The 22,570-nt window shown below is 29.3% G+C and overlaps 2 protein-coding genes and 1 long non-coding RNA gene across 4 annotated transcripts in view; 2 read left to right on the plus strand and 1 right to left on the minus strand.

Annotated features, from left to right (window-relative positions):
* Positions 1 to 2,661, plus strand: part of LOC122712701 (proton-coupled amino acid transporter-like protein CG1139) — a 28,097-nt gene extending 25,436 nt beyond the window's left edge. Inside the window, exon 8 of the mRNA XM_043932508.1 lies at positions 257 to 2,661. Coding sequence (XP_043788443.1) covers positions 257 to 501 — 245 coding nt within the window. The 3' untranslated portion in view covers positions 502 to 2,661. The remainder of the gene's footprint in view (positions 1 to 256) is intronic.
* Positions 2,662 to 3,202: 541 nt separating this feature from the next.
* Positions 3,203 to 20,768, minus strand: LOC122712703. Of its 2 annotated transcripts, XR_006346400.1 has the most exons (6): positions 20,373 to 20,768; positions 15,876 to 16,005; positions 5,647 to 6,172; positions 5,120 to 5,308; positions 3,914 to 4,101; positions 3,203 to 3,317 (listed from the first exon to the last, which is right to left on the minus strand). It is a non-coding gene; the product is annotated as an uncharacterized LOC122712703 (long non-coding RNA). The 2 variants fall into 2 exon arrangements; XR_006346399.1 differs by lacking the exons at positions 3,203 to 3,317; positions 3,914 to 4,101; positions 5,120 to 5,308; positions 5,647 to 6,172; positions 15,876 to 16,005 and adding exons at positions 17,100 to 17,286; positions 17,355 to 17,470; positions 17,529 to 17,673.
* Positions 6,074 to 19,545, plus strand: LOC122712702 (proton-coupled amino acid transporter-like protein CG1139). The gene is made up of 10 exons (XM_043932509.1): positions 6,074 to 6,166; positions 8,716 to 8,804; positions 11,702 to 11,783; positions 12,052 to 12,168; positions 12,752 to 13,024; positions 14,405 to 14,489; positions 14,906 to 15,178; positions 16,591 to 16,769; positions 16,850 to 17,019; positions 17,538 to 19,545. The coding sequence occupies exons 3-10, from the start codon at positions 11,722 to 11,724 to the stop codon at positions 17,777 to 17,779; spliced, it is 1,401 nt and encodes a 466-aa protein (XP_043788444.1). The 5' UTR covers positions 6,074 to 6,166; positions 8,716 to 8,804; positions 11,702 to 11,721; the 3' UTR covers positions 17,780 to 19,545.
* Positions 20,769 to 22,570: the final 1,802 nt, after the last annotated feature.

The raw sequence follows: 22,570 nt of genomic DNA on the forward strand, positions 1-22,570 counted from the left end.
AATTGTAACAGCAATCCACAACTTCCACTTCTAATATTTCTTCCCTGTAAAGAAGAAAAAAAAAAAGTCAATGATAACTTTTGATCAAAGATCCAGGTTTATCGATATCATAACGACACTTCTTCTCTTTGAATACGATACTTAAAAAATTTAATCAAATTAATTGAAAGATACTTCTAAAAAAAAAAAAAAAAAAAAAAAAACTTATCCAACGAAGCAAGATAAGAGAACGTTCATTAAACCTGTTTTCTTACAGTCCTGTTGGCCGTGGCGATCCCCCAATTGGACCTCTTCATATCGCTGTTCGGTGCCCTGTGTCTCTCCGGCCTGGGATTGGCGTTCCCCGCGATCATCCAGATCTGCACATTTTGGACGGTGTGCGACAGAACGGAGAGGTCAATAATGGTCGCGAAGAACATGTCTTTGGTACTTTTCGGGATTCTCGGTCTGATAGTTGGCACCTACACCAGCCTTCGTGACATCATCAAGACCTTCTCATGAACCGTGCACCTTGGAGGTGGTGTACTGAAAGGGTCGATGAGGGGAGAGCGATGCGTGACGGGCAACAAGAAAGGGAGGAGGAGCAAGGAGAAGAGAAAGGGAGAAGGAAGGAGGGACGGAGAGGGGAAATGGAGGGATTCGTTCGTGACGAGAGAGGGAGGAAATGTGATAGTGAAGTTTAGCCGTTTAATCGAACTTTAAGCGATCTATCTATTGGACTGAGTTTGGAAATGAGTCTAAACCAGCCACGTTTCGAATCTTATTTTATTCTCGTCGATGGAGAACACGTTTGTTTTCCTCTCCTTCCGTATTTAAAAGAAAAAGAGAGAAAAAAAAAAAAGAATAAAGAAATAATGATGATATATGCGTTGATCGCGTGATTAAATAGTCGGAATATAATAGTTCGTAAGTGGAAAAAGATAGAAAAAGGGCGACGCCTGGTGTGTCTGATTCGACGATACATTTGTGTTCGAGATACGACTTATTGTAAAATATAAATATCGAGTAGTAGTATATCGTCTGACAAAAAACTTTTTTTTTTTTTTTTTTTTTTTTTTTTTTAATCGTTTTCGTTTATTACTAACCGTGCCTCCGACCACTGATCACGGAATTTCTTATTCGAAGACACGAGCGATATTTCGATATACGATCGATCGGTTAGAGATTATATATAGATCGCGGGTAAAATTTTGTTGTATTTATGATACATGGAGGAGGCAGACTCGAGAAGTGCAGCTCGACCTTTTTTAACCCCTTAACGTATACGTATGTATTAATTATGATCGACGGTCGGTAATTTGGCAAAAATTAATTAATTTTTGGCAATTACGATTTCTGGGCTGGTGTGATAAATGCATCGCGTTGTAACACAGTTACATGTTTTTAAAAAGTTGAAATCTATCGTTCGAGCGATAAGATTATCAAAAAAAAATCTATTGTATATTGTGGCATAAGTACAGTTAGTTATTGCTTTTAATAACTAAATTTGATACAATATACATTGATTATTATTTTTTTAAAATCATCTATCATCTCTCTCGTGATACACGATATGCATTGGTTGATTATTATTATTATTTTTTTTTTTTTTGTAAAAAAAAGAAGCTAAAATTTCTCATATATCTATATGTTGGTATTAGCAGTATTGATGAACGTCATACGCAATGATGGTTCATCATATAGTAAAATTGTAAAATGGATTAAATCGATGAAACATCAATAGTCGAACATCAATAGATTCTTGTACGTTAAGTGGTTATAAAAAACGATTATTTAAACGATTAAGTTGATGTGTTCTGACCGTTATAATTCTCATCTAAACGTAAGGATCGATGACTGAAAAATGAAATGTGTTCTTGTGACATTTTGAGAAAATTTCGGCATGCAACATCATTTCATTTTTTATTCAAGACTATCATTTTCTTCAAAGCGACATTGTAAATTTGTAATAATAACAATAACAATAACAATAACAATAATAATAATAATAATAATAATAATAATAATAATAATAATAATAATAATGTCAGAAATATCATTCCGTCCATGGTTCTTTGTTGCGATGACAAAGGATGCATGCATGAAATTGTTTCTGAAATATAATTGGTCAATCGATTAATTGGCGAGGAAACAAGGAATGATATTTCAATGGAATTTTTTTTTTTTTTTTATATAGACGATACATATGTATATAACTGAATATAGAGAATATTGTGGATTAGGATGATCATGAAATTTGATACGGACGATGATGTACAAAAAAAAAAAAAAAAAGGAAAAAAAAAAGAAAAAGAGAAAGTTGTAATAATAAGGAAATAATAATGAATATCGCGAAAGAACGAAATCTCTCGGTTTTTAATTATGTAATATTATTAAATTATTTATTTGCGTATGATAAAAAAAAATATTAATCTGGAACACGTTATTTTCTTTTTTTCTCTTCTTTTTATATTACATAACTAAGCAGGGTAACGTATAAAATACGTCTTCCTTCGTAAAAAACTAAATAAAGTTAAATCGTCGAAGATTAATATATAAATTATAGTAAACGGATTATAAAGAAAAAGAAAAACCCTCTTGTTTTTTTTTTTTTTTTTTTATCTACTTTACTGCAGAAGATATTATGATTTGTAGCCATGAAATAAAATTTCTTGTGACAATCAACGTTTGTACAAATAAGAATTTCTTATTTCCAAAATTTCCTTCAATTCGATAAATCTCCCATCCTCCAAACTTGAAAACTTCACTTCAAATAACAGATATATTCTAATTTAAACCCCCTCTCTTCCCTTCTTTCAATCCTCTCCAAGTTTCTTTTATTTTTTTTATTTTTTTTATTTTTTTTTTACGAATCATTCCATCTTCGACAAAACAATATAAACGCGTCTTATATTACAATGAAAGAGCGTTGCGGGTTACAGCGACTGGGGGAGGAGGAGGAGGAGGAGGAGGAGGTGGAGGGTGGTGGATTTCGACGCAGACGCCATGAGACGTCTTGCCACGGTCGTATGGATCGCTATCGGGGTAGCTGCCCCCGCATACTTCGAAACAACCCCGTTGCGGACAGTTCCTCGTCGCACGTGACCCCATGTCGATAAGAGGTCGTTCCGTATGTGTGCGGCCAGCACACACGCCCTCCTCGTGTTCCTGATCGGTGGGTCGGCACGTCTTTCCGTCCCAAAAGCGAACGTAAGTCCAACGTAAGTCCTCGAGAGAAAATTCTCTTGTCAATTCCTCTTTCGATCCTCGTGCATCACGACTGTTCGAGACATGGTGCATCATAGGAAGAGTGGGTTGAATTTAAACAGATGATCTTTCTGTGTTGAATGAAGTTGGTGTGTATAAAGTTGATTTTTATTTCCAAGTGGTTTTGGGAGATTGTGATTCAAGGAGTGTGATACTCAGATTTTTAAATTTATGAGTGAAATTCGATATTCGATATTCGATGCAAGTTGTAATATTGTCACTTTGAACTTGATGTAAATTTAATTCTGATTGCAGTTTTTTTGAGTGTCAAAATTATGTGTGAAAATTGGTAAAATTGTTAGTCATAAAAATTAAAATAAGATAAGAATAGTAAGCAGAGTTTGAACTATTGATAAATCGAAAGGAATATTGCTGTACAGACATGGAAAAAAAAATAGTTCAAGAGATTTTTAATAACACTTACAAAGTTGTAAAGACATTCGATATGTCGATTTCCACGATGAGAATGGAGTATGTTATGGATCAATGTAAAGTATGAATTGAAAATTGAATTGTGAATAGAAAATTGTGATTGTAGTATAATGATTCAAATGCAATTTTTTTCTTTTCCAATAAGAATATTTTTAGAAACGAATCTCAATGTGTTTCGAATATGAGATTTATTTTTCGATTTATAATCAGACGTAGTTGATTATATAACGCGTACCTATATATAAGGGTTGTCAATGGTGCAGAAGTGGGTGCACATTGAGTACCTTCTTTGAATCTCGTGTCGTTGAAAATTGTTTACTCGTTTCCTTTTATCTAGTCAATTGTGAGACTCAGTCTTTCTTCTTTCATATCTCAAGAGGATGAACAGTAAGTATTCTTGGAAACTTGTTGTGTTCTAGTATTCTACTTAGTGATATTAAAAAAAAAAAAGAAAGGTAAATCTTTCTTTTTAGACATTTTAATCTTTACTTGTTTTAATCTTTTAGATTAAAGAAAATAATCTTTTAGAAGATATGTCAAAAAAATATTTTATTATGAATCTTAAAGCAATAAAAATTTCTATAAAATTTATTTATTTATTTTTCCTTTCAGTATTTTTATCTCACTCATTAAATGTTAAAGTGAATATTTCAGATATTTTGTATACTTTTAACGCAATATTCAAAATATTTGGTAAATAAAAAAATTAATTATTACTTGCTGTACTTTGATTATCCTTTATTTAATATATTTTATTTCATTCTATGAATAAATATATATTTAGCAAATTTCTTTTATGGAAATTTTTATTGCTTTAAGAAACATTGATTGAAATAATAATTATTAATAATCCAAAGAAAGATCAGAACGAGCTAAGTGACCGATAATACTTCTGGCATATACACATCCTTGACGATCGATATATTCTCTTCATGCATCACACTATGCCTGATTTATTTATCGTTTGTCCACGCAAATAATTGTGACAATGACAGATTCATACCATTATAATATAACGTATATATCAAAGAAAAAGAAACCTGCTATTTTTTTTTTTATTCATCATCAAATTTATTGATAATATTAATGTCATTCTTACACGGTTATCTTTCACTTGTTTAAAATTATGAAATTTTAATAACTCCTATTATAATTTCTATCATTAAATGATAGCTGATTATAATTTAGATTATACTAATCACATCCTGAGAAATATAATTTTATAATTCTTATATTTTTTATATTTTAATGGATAGAAAGATTATTGATATTCATTGATATGAAATGAAATATTTAAATATTAATTATTATTAACTCGTTCAAATCAGAAATAATTATAGTACTTTGGATTAACTTAGTTATTAATTTAATTTAATTAAATAAATTATAAAAGATAGCAAGGAATATTGGGATGTAAAGTGTCTTTCAACGGGCTTGTTACCTTTAATAAATGGCAATCTTTATAATTTCTGTTCGGCGTTCGCATGATTGTGATCCCCTTTGTGGGTCAATCGATACGTTCTCTACCAAAGTTGACGGTTAATAGATATTTATATGATTCTCATCGCCAAATCTGTGCACATGTCTTCTTTTATGAACATCCTTGAAAATCCTTTGTGAAGGATCCTTCCTGAAGGATAAATCATGTTTCTTTGTGACTATTGATTGTTTTAATTGAAGTTAATCAATCTCACTTTTAATAAAGAAGAATTGAATCATTAAAGTGAAAAAAGACTTTGAAATTCAAAGTTCAAAGTATAGGAGCAAATTATCAAAGTTTAAATCCATTTTCTAAATTTTAATATTACAAAAATCTTAATTTTCAAATACAGAAATCCAAATTTCTTAAAGTTCAAGCTTTCAACACCAAATCAAAAGTACAATTTAAAATCTCAAATTCCAAAATGGATCCAAAATCCATTCCACACCGAATTCAAATCTTCAAATTATCTAAACTTCATCCCATACCATATTCAAATCCTCAAAAGTATCCAAATATTCCCCAACTTCACCTTAATCTCCACCAAATAATTTCAAACAAATCTCCAAACCTCAAACTTCATCTTGAATTCCAATTTCCAATTTCCAAAGTATATTCTCCTCCATCTTAGAAAATAGCTTTTCTTCTTATCTCATCAAACTTCACCGATCCTTCGATAAATCTCAGATAAGAACCAAAAAATATTCTTCCACGAAAAAAAAAAAAGAAAATATTCTATGAAAATATTGCTGCCTGTTCCGGAGCAACGGGCGAACTGGCGCCCCATCCTCGTCGCTTCTGAATCCCTTCTGTCCCCATGCCAGAGGCGTAGTTTCCAACTTGTGTCACGTGATGTCCAAGTCGCGTTGGAAATTGAAATGTTCCGCGATTTACCAGTCGCTAGACATCCTCTGGCCCGTCCACATTAAAGAGGACCACGGTGCAAGTGGTTATCCGACTGGGTCCACACATTTTTCGCTTTCCCTCGCTGCGGATGTGTTTCATCTGGTGAGTCTAGAATTGAATCGTATTTCATTAGTCCTCTACTCCAAAGTAATTTTTTCCTCGTTCTTATTGTTCGATAAATATACTTCTCATTGTTGCTGAAGAGTTGTGGAAGAATTTGTTTCGATTGGAGAAAATGTTCTTGAATTTTACATAATGCGTGGTTTTTGATTTTCGTTGAGGGATTTATAGGGGATGTATTTAATTTTTTTTTTTTTTTTGAAAAAGTTTTGGAAAGTAAGTGAAATTTGTGTTTAATTATTGGATTAATTGGTGTGATTAATCGATGACTTATAATGTGTTTATAAGTATCGATAGATTTATACGTATTACGGAAAGAAAAAATTGACAATGATCTTTCAATTTGGAAGATAATTGTAATTTGTTTATTTTTATGTAATTGCACGAATTTTGATAAGAAATTGGCAATTATATAAACGTCAAATTTTGAAAAAAAAAAGGATTCTCTGAAATTAATATAATAATTTTACGAAATTAAGAATGACATTATTTTGAGAAGATTTGATTATTAAATTGGTGAAATTCTTCTTCTTCTTTTTTCTCAATGCTTTAACGAATTTTTTTTTTTAAATTCAATTATAACAGATTGATCGTATTGAAAATTGACACGAAGAATTAAACTAGTAATACACAAAGAGTCAGAGAGAAAAAAAAAACTCTGATGATGATGATATTAAATTGAATCTTAAATAGAATGGTGTATCGGTAACATCGTACGATTATAGAGAATTAGAGTAGAATGTGTACGTGTATGAATATATAGATTGTATTAGCACCCCAATAAAAACGCTATAAACGGTAATTGATGAACGTGAAATATAAAATTGTATTAAAGTTGTTGCAATTTTTATCTTAATTCACGATTGATAATAAATAAAAAAATAATTATTAAAATTCTTCCATTGTGTTAATATCATCTTTTATAATCTCGTTTTTCTTTTTTTTTTTTTTTAATATTGATACAACTATTATCATTTATTTTTCTATTTTCTATTTCTATTCATTTTCGATAAATTATTTTAATTCATTTGTGAAAAAATAAAATAAAATTCTTTATTCTTATTCAAAATTGTATTTAATTTCATTCATTTTAAAATTCACCATTAAAAATTACGCCACGATTACGCTTCTTCATAATTTTGATCTGTCTTTTATTTAAATCATGCTGTGTGAATGAAAAATTGTCCTTTCTTTCTTCCTTTATGAAAAAATGAATTTCCATTTTACAAACGATCGTGATCTTTTAAAAATTTCATCTTAACCGTGATACGATTATTTTAATCGATTATTCCAAGAAAGATAATCGGTAGTCAATACGATGTTACGCCAATTGGAACGAACAAACGGTTCAACTATTGCATAACGCTTCTCTCATCATCAATCTTAATAACCCTTACTTTACTATATTTGCGACGAAAAATAGGGATCATTCGATAGAAATCTCGTTGAAAACGTCGAGGAAACATCGTCGTGATTTCCAAAAATTATCATTATTTTCTCTTATTTATTATTTTCCATTATCTATTAATTAATTCGATTCTTCGATCTCTTCTCTCTCTCTTTTTTTTTATCAATAATAAAAGAATCATCCACATTTATCTATTACAATTTAATCACATTCAAACTTCATTAAAAAATTTTCTTTTCTCCTATCCTATCCTTCATTCCAAATAAACTCAAATTTATCGATATCCTCGAATATAAATCACTTACAAATCGTTATCCTTTCCCATTTTTCTAATTCAAAAATTTTTCAATTTCATGCGAGGATCATCAGATGGTTATGGGGTGGATCATTCATCGGGAGGTCAGAAAATTGTTTCTACATCTAAAATTAGACGCGTAAATATATTCCAAGTGACATTGTTTCGATGGTGAGCGTTCACGAGCCGTCATGTTCCCCTAAAGCGTTCCGAGGAAGTAAGAATTAGGAGATCGATTACTATACTTAAGCTGCTTTGCACAGCATTTGATGCGAGGGCGTTGCTTAAGTAATCAAAGGTGACGCCATTTATCCCTCTCTCTCAATTGCTACTCGCAATTACCTATTTCGATTAATTCAATCTTAAAAGTACGTACTTCTATGGAAGAGAAAAAAATTTTTTTAGGACATTTTATATTACACGTTTTTTTTTTAAATGAAAGAATATAAGTTGCTGGAAATAATTGTTAAAAATAAAGTGAAATTTGGAATACGAAGGAAATATGATGGACGAGGTGTAGATTATATCTTCTTAATTTGAACTATCGAACGAGCAATTATAAAGATTTGGTTATCGAATGAATAATGAATTGTGTGATGAGTGATCTTTTTCGTAAGCTGGAGGAAGTTTGAAATTTAACACTCCAGAAGGAAGTTTTAATTGTGCTTAATCTGAATAGCAAGTGCAAACTTACGACTTGCCACAAGTCGACCAGGAATAATAAATAATTAGCTGAAGAGTAAATTTAAATTTCCCCAATTTACATCTTACGAAATTAAATTCAATCGTTTGTATTAAAAAGATAGAATGAATTTTTACGTTTTACAGGAGAAATCAGCGACCACCGAAGGAAATCAGCAAACGCAGTAGTCAGAATTTTTTAAGGAAAAAACAATCTTTATTTGTGGCGTGATAAGGTGAGTTAAAATTAATATTCATCCCTCAAATATTTATATATTATATCATGTTTCTAATTATTCCAAATTTTCCAACGTTCAATAAATTTCCACGTACACGAAATTTGATTAAACAGAAGACTTAACCCTTCCTTAACCCTTTCTTCCAAAATTTACAATTTTTTCGATATAATTTTCTTCTTAATCGAATTTAAATTAAAACTTATTGTTCGATTTAACGAAAACACACAACAACAACATCTAAGCGTTAATATAATCGAACAAGTTGTATTACTGACTTTAGAGACAGACTTGCAGTTGATTTGATAATCAACTAATCGTAACTGACAGCGCAAACAGCAATTGGTATGCAAGGTATACTTTTCAATCATGTTTAGAAAATTACGCTATCCAATTTGTACGCATTGACGATTTAACCCTCTTCCCCCTGACAAGACAACAAAAACTGTATACTCCTTTTTTTTAATCGATTCTTTTCATCGATTTTTATCTCAATTAAATGCAAAATTATCCTACATGCGGATTGATATCACTCATCTTGCGTGATAGAGTTAAATTCGGCGCTCTTAATCGTGTCAATGGTGCTTATCACGAGGTAGAAAATATTTTTAGCTCGATGAACAGGGTTAATAATTTTATTTTTTATGATCGTTGATATTTTGCCGCGTCGATTAACGACAACCCTTGGAAAGTTTACGTAAAATATTTAATAAGTCTTGATTTTTCTTTTTTTTTTTTTTAAATATTTTAAAATATTTGCCATTTCTTATCAACATCTTCCCCTGTTATATTGGATTTTTATCAATATCAAAATGATTGAAACATTGGAAGGGTAATTGATTAAAGGGAATTTAATTTTTAATCAATCAATTTATGAAATTTTGAGAGGGGGAAATAAAATCTCGAGCTTATTTGGGATAATTGTGGGAATAATAAATAATTGGAAAGTTATGATTTTTTTCTTAGTTTCTTTCCTTTTTTTTTAAATTTCTAGGAAGAGATCCTAGGTCGTTTACTTACCGACTTTTAACCACACCGATCTTCACGCATGATCATTATTCAATCAAAAGGAAATCGTGCACTGGTTCAAGCATTTTAGCCTCTATTCTGTGCGCTTCATATGATAATTAGATAATGATTTCCTTATTTCTGCATGCTTTCGCTTTTCGAAGAGCTCACGCGAAATCGTGATTTCACGTCCAATAAAATATATATTCTATTAACCCTGATTTCTCTACAAAAGTAACTAAAAACTCGAAACAGAATATCGTCTCAATTAACACTCATCTACATCCACCCTTCATCGATCACTTTTTCAAATGAAACATCCAACGTAAATCACCATGTAAAAATCAATCCTTCTACTAACATTCCTAATAATAATAATAAAAAAGAAAACACAAAACAAATTCCAATTACATTCTTCCATCCATGGAGAGATCATCCCCTCGCTCTTGATCTTTAAAATTTCGAACAATCATACATATCTCCGTCCATGATCTTTTTTAAGAAGATAAATAATCTCGATAAATAAACTTTTTCGAAATTTCGAAACGACCAAGAGAGGTAAAAATGCGCAAGACGTTTCGGTATCGGTTCGGGCGGCGTTCGTTCTTCGAGCACGGATCAATTGGTAGGTTGGCAAACGATGAAGTGAAAACGTACGGTTGCTATGTATAACCTTCAGTAAGTTAACTACACATTTGACCTCAATGCAATAATTAAGAGCAATCAGTTCGCGAAAGAATGTGCTAAAGCTACACGCGTAGACACGCGGATCCGAACAGATTCGCAATGATGAATTGCCATTTTTATCGTATCGTATCGTATCGTATCGCTTGCTCCATATCCGCCAATTGATCAGGAGCCTTGCTGCACCGATATCTAGGTCGTGCCTTTGATCCTGACGCGCTTCCAATATATACATCATCGCTTCCGCGTTCCAGGATCCTAATTCTCCACGTGACTTTGTTATTTTTTTTTTTATATATATATATATATTTTCGATAGTATATGATGAATAGAGACGAAACAAAAAATTTAGAAATGCAAAGGTTTAATGCAATATATTTTGTTTTTTTTCTTAATTACCATTATTGAATAATATCGGAAAATATAACGAGAATTTTGATCTGGTTTAATTAAATCTATCTGATAAATTTGGTATATCTATATCTTCGAATATTTTCAATCGAGATACAATAAAAATTTTAATATAAATTGAAGATAAAGTTCCGAGTTGATATAACTTTAATTAAAAATATTTCAAGTCTTTGTTCATCGAGTATTGTTATAGGATAAAAATTAAAAAAAAAAAAAAAAAGTTGCAAAAAGGAAATTCAGTCCTATCACCGTTTCTCACGGTGTTCCTTGCCTGCTTGCCTATCGTTTCATTTGAATTACTATAGAGAAGATGGAGAATGAGATGGTACATTCGTGGCTGGGAATTTTCCTATGTCTCGTTCGTGCTGAATGAGTCGCATTGAGTGTTACGCATGGGTTGATTGGAAGAGGGGAGGTAGCGAGTGAAGAAGAGTTGTTATAATGGTACTTATGTGACTCATGAAAGTATTTAACCCTCTATAAATGGATATTTTTTTTTTTTATAAAAATGAACAAATGTTTAATTCTTTAATATTATTTCTTTCAATTGGAAAAAAAAAAAAGGAAAGCTAACTTATCGTGCTACGAATAAATATAAATTAACGACAATCGTGATATGATAAAATTCGTAATTAAAATTGAGATGTCGCTTTCAATTTATATAAATATATGTATAAAAGAAAAACTAGAAAAATGTAAAAAATAATTTCTTTTTTACCTTCTATATAATTCGATAGTTATATTTATATTATATCTGATTCGATTAAATTTTTCTTTCCCCATGAAAAATATAGAAGATTAAGCAACAAACAAAATGGAGAACGCGAAGGAGGAGACGATAAACATGCAGCTGATCGGTTCCGAAAGTCCGTACAAGTACGTCTGATTCCACTTATTAATTCTCGAAAAGAATTTAAAAGCGTTATATTCTCATTTTCCAAGTTCATTATCGTATATAAATATATTTCTTCCTTTTCTATTTATTTACTTCAATTTTATTTTTTTAATTATAATTCGGGACAATTCAAACGCGTGATGATATCAAATGTTATCATCACGATAGATGTATCACAATGTTTCAAAAATTCGATATGCATAAAAGCACGGGGATGTAGATTGCATTTGCAAATTGATGCGGTTGCAGAGTTAATAATGAAATCGCCGGAAGTGGTCTAAATGCATCGGAAGTCCCAATATCGCAGACCACAAACGTAGAAGACTACGATCCCCACAAACATCGAAATAGGCCAAATCCGACATCGTGAGTATTTCTAATTTTTAATAAAAAACAAATTTATCGCTTAAATATAGGTAAAAAATAATTTCTTTCTTTCTTTTTTATTATTTTTTTCTTTTTCTTTTTTTTTTTTTTTTTTTACTTCGAACATAGTCACAGATATTTATCACAGATGTTTAAAATTACATCATATTTTTAGATATGCATAAGAATGGAACGTAGCCTCTCATATCTCGTTATTTCCTGTAATCTCTATTATATAAGAATTGTATCATACTCACTTGCACACAATTCAAGTAAATTTCATAAGCCACTTAAAGATAAGATATTTTTTTTTATTCAAACGCTATTCTCAGATACGCTCAAACAAATTTATTAAACGAACTCTCAAACTTTTATATTATAATTATATTATAATTTTATAATTTCGAATCCAATGTTAAAAGCAATATTTGTCAAAAATAATACCTAAATTAATTTTAATTCAGGGAAAGGATTATTATTAAACCTCGATGAATTTTAACTTACGAAAAAAACACCTTTCAAACACCTTCACCTTCTTTTCTCTCTCGTATTTTTTCCTCTTTCTATAAATTTTAATTTGCAGGAACGCAGAGACTTTGATACATTTGTTGAAAGGAAGTTTGGGTACCGGTATTCTAGCGATGCCGAACGCGTTCCGCAACAGTGGCCTGGTCACCGGTGTGATAGCAACAGTGATCATAGGGGTGCTGTGCACCTATTGTTTGCACGTATTAGTGAAAGCTCAGTACAAACTGTGTAAACGGTTAAGAGTTCCTATATTGAGTTATCCACTGAGCATGAAATACGCTCTCGAGGAAGGGCCTGGGTGTGTCCGATGGTTCGCACCCTATGCACCGTAAGTATATAAGTTGCAGACCCCATGTACAGACACTCATACATGTACTCACTCATTCATTGACATAAGCTTGCGAATTTTTTTTTTTTTCTTCATTAGTTGTTTCCACTCGAAGTTTAACCCATTATTAGAAATTAAAAATTTCAAATATTATAAAAAATATGATGAAGATCGGAATCAATGATCATCTCGCTTGAAATTTCATTAATAATTATATTTCGTTCCAATACACATTTTATTATTTTGTAGAATTGCAAGAATTTTTTTTTAAATTTGATTGCCTGATAGAGTGATAAAAATAGATGAATTTTTAATATATAAAAATTTACTATCAGTTCAAATTCAATATAATTACGATAGTAATTATTATATTCTAATAAAATAAAAACAAAAATTCTTTGGAATAATTTCTTAAATTATTTAATAATAAAAATGAAAAAAAATGAAAAAAATGAGAAGATTTCTAGAAATAGTTTCTGTGCGTGATACAAGTTTTTTTTTTTATTATTTCAAATAATGTAAGATATTGAGAAAAATTAAGATGTTATTGAATTGGCTAAGATATCCTTTTTCGTTTATGCCAAATGTGATATTTATTTTATTCCAGTGCAAAATTTTATATTGTAATTCTTTTGAATTTTCTCGAAGATTAGATAAAAACATTTTATCCAAACTGATAAAATATCTTTTTCAGTCGAAAATCGAAGAAATTAATTGGGGGCAGACGAGAAATCATCGTCTGATTATAATCGATTGATTCTACTTATTACAATAGTCTTAAGTAGTATTATTGCAGTTTTAAGTAGCACTATTTATCGAAAGATAAATAAACAATCGAAAAGAGTTTAATAGAACAGAATAAGTTAGCTATATGCATTTTTTCTTAAAAATTGAATTTATATTAATACAGATTGCTAAAAATCTATATATATATAAAATAATATTTGATATAATGTTTAATTATATCGGTGACTTTATAAAAAGAGAAAAAGAAATTTGAAATATTATCTTATTCTAGGAATTCTAAATTTCTTCGTTAATAATAAACAAAATTAATTATCCTTTTCATTTTCCACGATAATAAATGACATTTCTATAACATCTTCGAATATTATTATCTCATCCCATCTGTGATTGTTATACGCATCTTTAATTATAATTACTTTGATATTTCTTTCTAATGTAATATAACGATAATCATTAACGATTAATATAAGATAGAAAGAGAGAGATAGAGAAAAAAAAAGAATATTCTTCCCTCATTCACAAAGATCGACCAAATTATCACAATCACACAACGCACGCACAAAATCACTTCACCAAGCGGCCTCGACAATAATTTTTTCAATTGTTACATGAAAGTTGCTATTATATTTGCAGAGGACTCGTAGACGGGTTCATGATTGTGTATCAATTGGGAATATGCTGCGTTTATATCGTATTTGTAGCGTCGAATATCAAGCAGGTAAATAGCAGGCGCCATAGATCAATTCTGTCGCCAAAAAAAAAAAAAAAAAAAAAAAAATGGCGAAGAATCAATTTATAAATCTTTCTCGCAAAAAAGAAAAGAAGAAGAAAAAAAGAAACAAAATATCAATCATCTAAACTAAGCAACGAACGAACATGTACCGAATTAAAAAAGGAAGTATGAAAATAAAAAAAAAAAAAAAAAAAATGTCCATAGTAATCATCGTTAAAAAATATTATAAATAAATATTATTAAATTCGTAATAATATCGTCGTATATTAATAAATAAAATTAATAAATAATTTAAGAAAAAAAAAAAGAGAGAAAAATAACATCTTTAGAATAATTGTTCCAAATTTATTGATCGTGGGTATTTTTTTTTTTTTTTTGTTTTTCTGTTGTGTTAAATACAGGTAGCAGACCAGTATTGGGAACCATTGGACGTTGAGACCCACATGCTGATCTTATTGGTACCATTGATTCTGATCAATTACATTAGGAACCTCAAGTTACTCGCGCCATTCTCCACCGTCGCGAATGTAATCACATTTGTCGGATTGACGATGATTCTAGTTTACATGTTTAAGGATCTACCCTCCCTTAAGGAAAGAGAGATGTTTGGCACACTGAGAAATTTCTCTCTCTATTTCGGTACAACGTTATTCGCGTTGGAGGCCGTTGGCGTGGTAAGTTTAATCTCGTTCCTTCTTCTCATCTCTTTGCTTTGTTTTTATCGTTTAAGTTATAATAAATTACTTTTCTACTTGAAGAGGTAACTATGATTCATAGAAATTAGTAGAAGTCTATCGAAATGACCAGAAAATGACAATTTCAATCTATATCAATAATATGATTACTAATTTCATCTTGTACACTTGCAATTATTAAAAACTGGTATTTATTATGAATGAAATCTTTTCAATTCCATTTATTTATTCAAAATAATTTTTAAGTATTCCATTGAATAATCTAAATTAATCTAAATTATGTAAAACAACCCTCAAATTTCAAGCATAATTAAAACAATTAATAAAATTATTTCTCGTATCGTAAAAAAAAAAAAGAAGAAAAAGAAGAAAAAGAAGAAGAAGAAGAAGAAGAAGAAAGAAACATTATTAAACGAAACAAATATGATTTGTTCTCGTCCATAGAAACGTACACGTGACCGAAAGAAACATCGACGGAATATTTCCAACTTCGACACACGTACGCGCAATTTAGAACAATATCTCGCATTAGTTTTTCAATTTTACCCTCGATCGATCTATCATTTGGCCTCGTCGATCATTCCCCGTGACTGTTAGGCAGAAACGAGTTTGCCTGAGCTTAGAATAGATCGACGACGCCGCCGCATCGTTAATAAACAAATAAATGGCCACTTACGGAACAACTTTGAGATTGTGGTGATCAGATCGTGAATGCGTCAATGCAATCCCTGCTATTATTTCCCAGAAGTTCTCAGCCTGCGTCCAAGATTCCAGTGATCCTCAAACTTTTCTTGATCCCCAACATCCTGTACACATTGTTTTTAATTAAAGATATGATTATGAAATTTGGAATTTAATTGAAAATTATAAAAAAAAACTTTAGAGAATATTTTCTTTTTCTTGTTTAATATTGATTTTTTTCAAGAATTTCTTCTGTTATATATTTAGATAGAAAAAATATATCCTATCAAATATTTGATAATTATTGTACAAGTAATAAATGTATAAGCTAATGAAATTTAGAAAATTTCTTCTAGATAACCTGGATATTTAAGTATTAAAATGAAATTGATCGTTTTAATTTTGCAGAATAACAAGGAATGAAATAGAGTCAATTGACGAATAATTCAGATTTAAGATACGTACAATTGCTATCTATGATAGATAAGAAAGTATTTATTACTTTAATAAAGAATCTTATAGGTATATTAACAGCAATCTTGATTTCTATAATTATTAAAAAAAAAAAAAATAAACTATAAAATCGATATTAATTAATTAATACAATATAATATTCATTCAATTTTCAAATTTTTTAAATTTAGCTTTTATTTTTTTATCCTATGAAAATTTAAATAAATATCGATATAAAACCTATTCTTCCATTGCAGATTATCGCACTGGAGAACAATATGAAAACACCACAATATTTTGGAGGATACTGTGGTGTATTGAACATAGGAATGACAGTTATAGTGACTCTTTACATTGTCATGGGATTCTTTGGTTATATAAAATATGGATCCGATGTTGAGGGTAGCGTTACTTTTAATTTACCCTCCAAAGAAATGTAAGTGATATTTGTTGTATATTTATTTTTGTTAAAAAAATATTGTTATCGTGAATCTAACTATGATTTTTGCATTACAGTATGGCACAAAGTATCAAAATAATGTTCGCAATAGCTATTTTTATCACGCATGCTCTTCAAGGATATGTTCCAGTCGATATTATTTGGAATACTTATCTGGATCAAAAGATACAGAAGAGAAAAATCTTCTGGGAGTATGTTTGTCGAACTATCATCACTTTGAGCACGTGTAAGTTTCTTGATTAATATGCTTTTTATGTGATTAATGTTACACTTAAAGTTAATAACATAGAAATATGATGCAATTTCTTCATCTCTATATTATACACTCTTTATTTCTTCTTTTACAATCCTATATATCTCTTCATTTATTACAATATCAATCTTCTTGTAATCAAATTGATCATCATTATCCTTGCACCAAGTCTTTTTCATCCTCTTATTCATCATTCTCTATTCTCTCTTGATATTTAATTCTCTTAACTTTATCCTATTCCTAAAAACATACAATTCTATATCTCTTTCTTCTCTTATAATTATCTTATTAAATTAGCTTTTCTTTACCTCACTTTATACAAAATATAAAATCTTCCTCTTCACAATCACATTGGCCATCACCATCCCCAAACAAGATTTCTTCATCCCTTCTATTTCTTCTTTTTCTATATCTCTCTATCTTTCTAAAAACAATTCCTTCTATCTTATAATATTCAAAATCATCTTCTTATAGTTACATACTTCTTATAGTTACATTGGCCATCACCGTTCCCAGACTGAGTCTCTTCATCTCTCTATTCGGCGCCCTCTGCCTCTCCGCTCTTGGCATCGCGTTTCCAGCGATCATCGAGATCTGCGTCCTCTGGCCAGACCGTGACTTGGGTCCCTGCATGATCATGCTTGTAAAAAATCTCTTGCTAATCATATTCGGTCTCCTAGGTCTTGTGGTCGGCACATACGTGAGCATGGTCGACATAATAAACTTCAAGTGAGGCCTTCGATCGATGTCAATTCAAGAACGATCGAAGGATGGCAGATAGATGGGGATGAGAGAAGAGCAGAAGGGTTAAATGAAAAAAAAAAACCAGTTTGGACACGCTTGTTCGAGTATCGAGGACGAGGCTTCGTCACAGTTTTATAGCTTAATGAGCGGCGCCTTTTTAGGTAGTCAGGTACCTCCAAAGCGGCTGGAAGTCTTTCTTTTAGTGGAAAATCGCGAGAGTGCATTCTGGAAATGCTTCTCTTAGTGCACGTAGACCGAGTTTAGATGTTTTATTAAGATGGAGAGTCGTGCAGTGTTGGATAAAAGAAACACGATTAATGGAGAATTTTAATTGCTTGGAGTTTGATTTTGCAGAGTGTTGGATAAATTTATTAATTTAATCGTTGCTGTTTGTTCCTTGATAGTGACTAATTAAAATAATAGCGTTTTATAAAAAAATGAAACGAATATAGGAACCGAAATGTAAATCTTAATGTTTACTTTTCTTTAAGATTTTTCTATTCAAATTTAATTCTAATCGTATTTGTGAAATTACAAATTGTAATGAAATTTGTGAAAAATGAAATTAATGATTCTTCCCTTTCGAATTAGAAATATTAGATCGAATATTGTCCATTAATGATATTTCGCATTTTTTCGCAAAGAGGAATGCCCTCGAACACGGTGCCTATGTAAATGACTAAATGCCTAGTTCACCTTAGTCGCACTGCCTGAGAGCACTTTGAGAAAAACGAATTAAACATTCTTCGAGTTGCTCAATTTATTCGAAAGTATCTTAAATAAATATAGAAGGCTAAGTAGACAATTCGTAAGATTAATATATATATATTGTAGAAAATTAAAATTAAGACGAGCAATTTTACAAACTAAATCGAAAGGGAGGAACTATCACGAATTAATAAAATCTATTTGTGAATATCAAAAATTTTTTTACGATAAAATATTTGTTTTATATCGATGAAATTTTCAATATAATGATGTTTCATTTTTTAATTTCTAAATAACGTCCAGCACTGGACATAGAGCGCTCTTCAAAGAAAAAAGAAACTAAAAAAAGAAAAAAAATAAATAAAAAAAAAAGGATAAAAAAGAAGTGAAAAAAACATCGTGACAAAACGAAACCTGTGATCGAAGATTTTATAAAACGAATGTTGCATTTCTATCGAATTTGTTGATTATTGTTGAAAGAGTTTACAGATATATATATATATATGGACGTTAATTATTTTTCGAAAATGAAAAAAGAATATTTACGAAGTCGTTCGAGAGTCTTTCTTTCGTTCTCGGTGATACGAGTACTTATGCTCATCTTACCGGATGTTCCTACATCCAGTGTGATTCAGATGTTGACAAGGAAATTTGTTTTTTTTTTTTTATATTTTGTGACAATTGAAAACGATATTAAAATAAGAAAAAGAGAAAAATGAGAACTCGTAATTATAAAAGTAAAAAAAAATATGTATAGTCAGTGACTATCATATTATATATTAAAGTAAAAGAAAATATAATTTCGAATTAAGATATAATCGTGACTATAGAATAGAAGGAAGACTGTATTATCGAGAATTACATATGAATTATATTTTTAAAGAAAAATATCATTTTTAAAGCTTAAAATCACAGTTATAATGTTAGAAAATTTATATAGTTATCTACTATAAAATCTAAATTAAAGAAACGCTTGTTAGAAAAAAATATCTATATAACTATGATTGTAAGATAAATGGCTTATCAGAAATTATGTTATCAGGATTAAAGAAATCAATTATTAAAAAGAAATTATTATTATTAAAAGAACAGATTTATAGTCACGATTATAATTATATTACAAATCTGATATAGATATCAACTATTCGATTTAAAAAATATTAATGTTAATGAATATAAGATAATATAGGATAGAAAACAGTTTTATAATCACCTATTATATATGCATAAGGTATAAACAAATAAAATAGGTAGGTAAACTTATTTGTTTACATTGAAATTTTGCACAAGAATGATTAATTTAAGACAGTTATAAGATATGTTTAGCTATAGGTACTACTGTACCAAAAACATAGCATTTGTAATTGTATATATTCTAGTCTTTCTTGTCAAATTTCAATGTAAAATCCTTAGAAAAATCCCTAAAAAAGAATCAAAAGTTTGGCCATCTATTTCAATTGTATCCTGCATACCCTGAATCCGAGCCAAAGAAATTGCAAATTATAATCACCTTAAATAACTTTTATATCATAATAAGCAATTATCCCTCAAGCAATTAAAAAACGAAACTATTCATAATCAAATGAATATCTTACACAATTGTTAAACGGTACATAAAGAAATCATTATGAATTCTTGCGAATCATTATAACCTCTCAACGCCTGAATCATTCGTACGCCAGGACAGAAAAAAGCAACGACACAATAAGAGAAATAATAATAGTGATAATAAAAGAATGAAAGTCTAAGTTAAGACAACTGACGCCAGCAATAACAATCAAAGGCTCATTATCAATGCCTTATTTTGTATTCGTTCGCGGCTACGAATCAAGCAAGCTGAACCAAAGTTCAAAGTTCAACATGAAATAACGTACCGTAAAAACGAGATGCACCGCTACTTCTGTATCATCGTCACTGCCGGGAATTCACTCGGATCATCATACGAATCACGATGCAATATATACACGTACAAACTTATACAAATAAAATATGTAAATCAAAGATCGGTCACAACCTCACGTCGAAAGATTCGTGGCACACGACTCCCGCGCTCGTACTTCGTTCGCGCGAAATCGAACGAAAAGTCCCGACGCAATACGAAGTTACCCGAATATCTTCGTGTTTATTCGCGCTTTAATAGAGTTACGACGATCGCACAATCATTTTTTAATTAATTCAAATTTCGATATTTTCATTGATTTTTATTTAATTTGTCTCTAATTACCGAAATTTAAAATTTCATTTAGTGCTTTTTTTCTATCGATTTTTTGTTTGATTTTTCTGGATAATATCATTAATTGGTGAAATTGATAAGAGGTTATAATTAAAGATTTTGTTGCTATAATTTGAAGTTTTTATAAACTACATCCAATAAAAATTATAATTTTGTTAACATTATAGTTTTTTAAAAAATTATGTAATAAAAAAAATTCCTCATATGATAAAAATAGAGAAAAAAGAATGATAAAAAAGAAGTTATATCTTATAAAATTTATATTGTTTCAATAATAATTTTTTAATTTGTTAATTGTCTTAAGAATAAAGAGAATAAAGAAAAAAGAAGTTAATTATAATATTGGCAAAATTTTTGAATATATTAATAATATATTATAAATATATTAATGTATTGGACATGATTTATATTAGAAACTTCAAATTATGTCAATAATAATAATCATAAATCGTGAAAGCCTAAATTTTTTGTTATAGAAGAAGTGATTAAAATTTTTTTTAATTTTGCAATTAAAGATCATATACATATATTACGTAAAAAATTTTACTATTAAAAAATATTTAAAAAATATTACCAGTAAAAAATCTCATTTTTTTCTTTGGTTTAATAGTATTTTAACCTTCATTGCTTTATGAAATATTTTATACGGATAAATAATGTAATAATGTAAAATGTTTGTAATATTATTATAATATTATTAAACAAATATCAGTTGAATATTAAAAAATATAGTGATATTATAATAATTGTACGTTGGAATGAGAATCATACATATAATTGAGAAAAATTGCTCGTTATATTAGACGTGATGTTACTAATTTAAGATATTATTGGAAATTTTCAGATAAAAAATAAATCAAGAATTGTACTTATGGATTTCACGATTAATGGAAACATTAGTGCAATTAGATTCGCGATTACGAAGCGTTTATTTTTATTTGTTGATCGAATTTTAAATCGGAAGCGATTGTCAAGTTTTGTATATTTTTACAGATTTTTCTTAAAAGATCTGTATTTTGCTTGTATGTTTTAAATTTGAATTTTTTATTTTATTTTTGGTCATATTTCTAATATAATAATAATAAATAATAAATCTCTATTCTTACCCGGCTTGTCCGATTTATTTCGAATGTTTCTCCTGTGATTGTTTAAATATACAAATAAATGTTCCTTTAAATTTATAATTTGCTGAAAAATTGTTATATGTAATAAAATATTTTTTGCTTTGATTAAAAAATATATCTTTTATAGAATAAAAAAGTAATTATAAAAATAAATAATATTTTCTCTTAAAAATAAAAATTCTACATAACCTAAAATTTTCAAATAAAAAACTAAACAAAAAAGAAAGAAAATTGTTGCTTTTAGATAATAAATATATGAAATAAAATCTTAAGAAATTGAATGCCCGGCCTGTATAAAGGTTAATTAAACATTTATTATTCAAACAGCGATTCGATTCGATATTCATTTCTCTCAAACATTTTTTACATATGACTAATAATTGTCATATTTCTTTAAACAATTTTTTTTTAAATTCGATCGAGAGAACTATTAATATTATCGACATCGGTGTTTAGCGACACAACTCGTTATATAAAATATTGTAAAATGCTACATTTATACTTTTCTTCATTTTTTTTCTTCTTTTTATCGCTTTAATTATATCTAACGGTTATAATTAACGATTCTATCGATTTATTCATTAACGAACGAATAAACTTATAATCTAATATTTAATCGAGAAAAATTGATTTTTTAAAATATTTTTGGTATGTTTAAAAATAAAATAAAAAATGATAATAGGGTATAAAGCAATGATTGTTAAAATGTTTCTTT

This window comes from Apis laboriosa, unplaced genomic scaffold, assembly GCF_014066325.1.
Source record: "Apis laboriosa isolate Shangri-la unplaced genomic scaffold, ASM1406632v1 scaffold204_cov149, whole genome shotgun sequence".
Taxonomy (NCBI): domain Eukaryota; kingdom Metazoa; phylum Arthropoda; class Insecta; order Hymenoptera; family Apidae; genus Apis; species Apis laboriosa.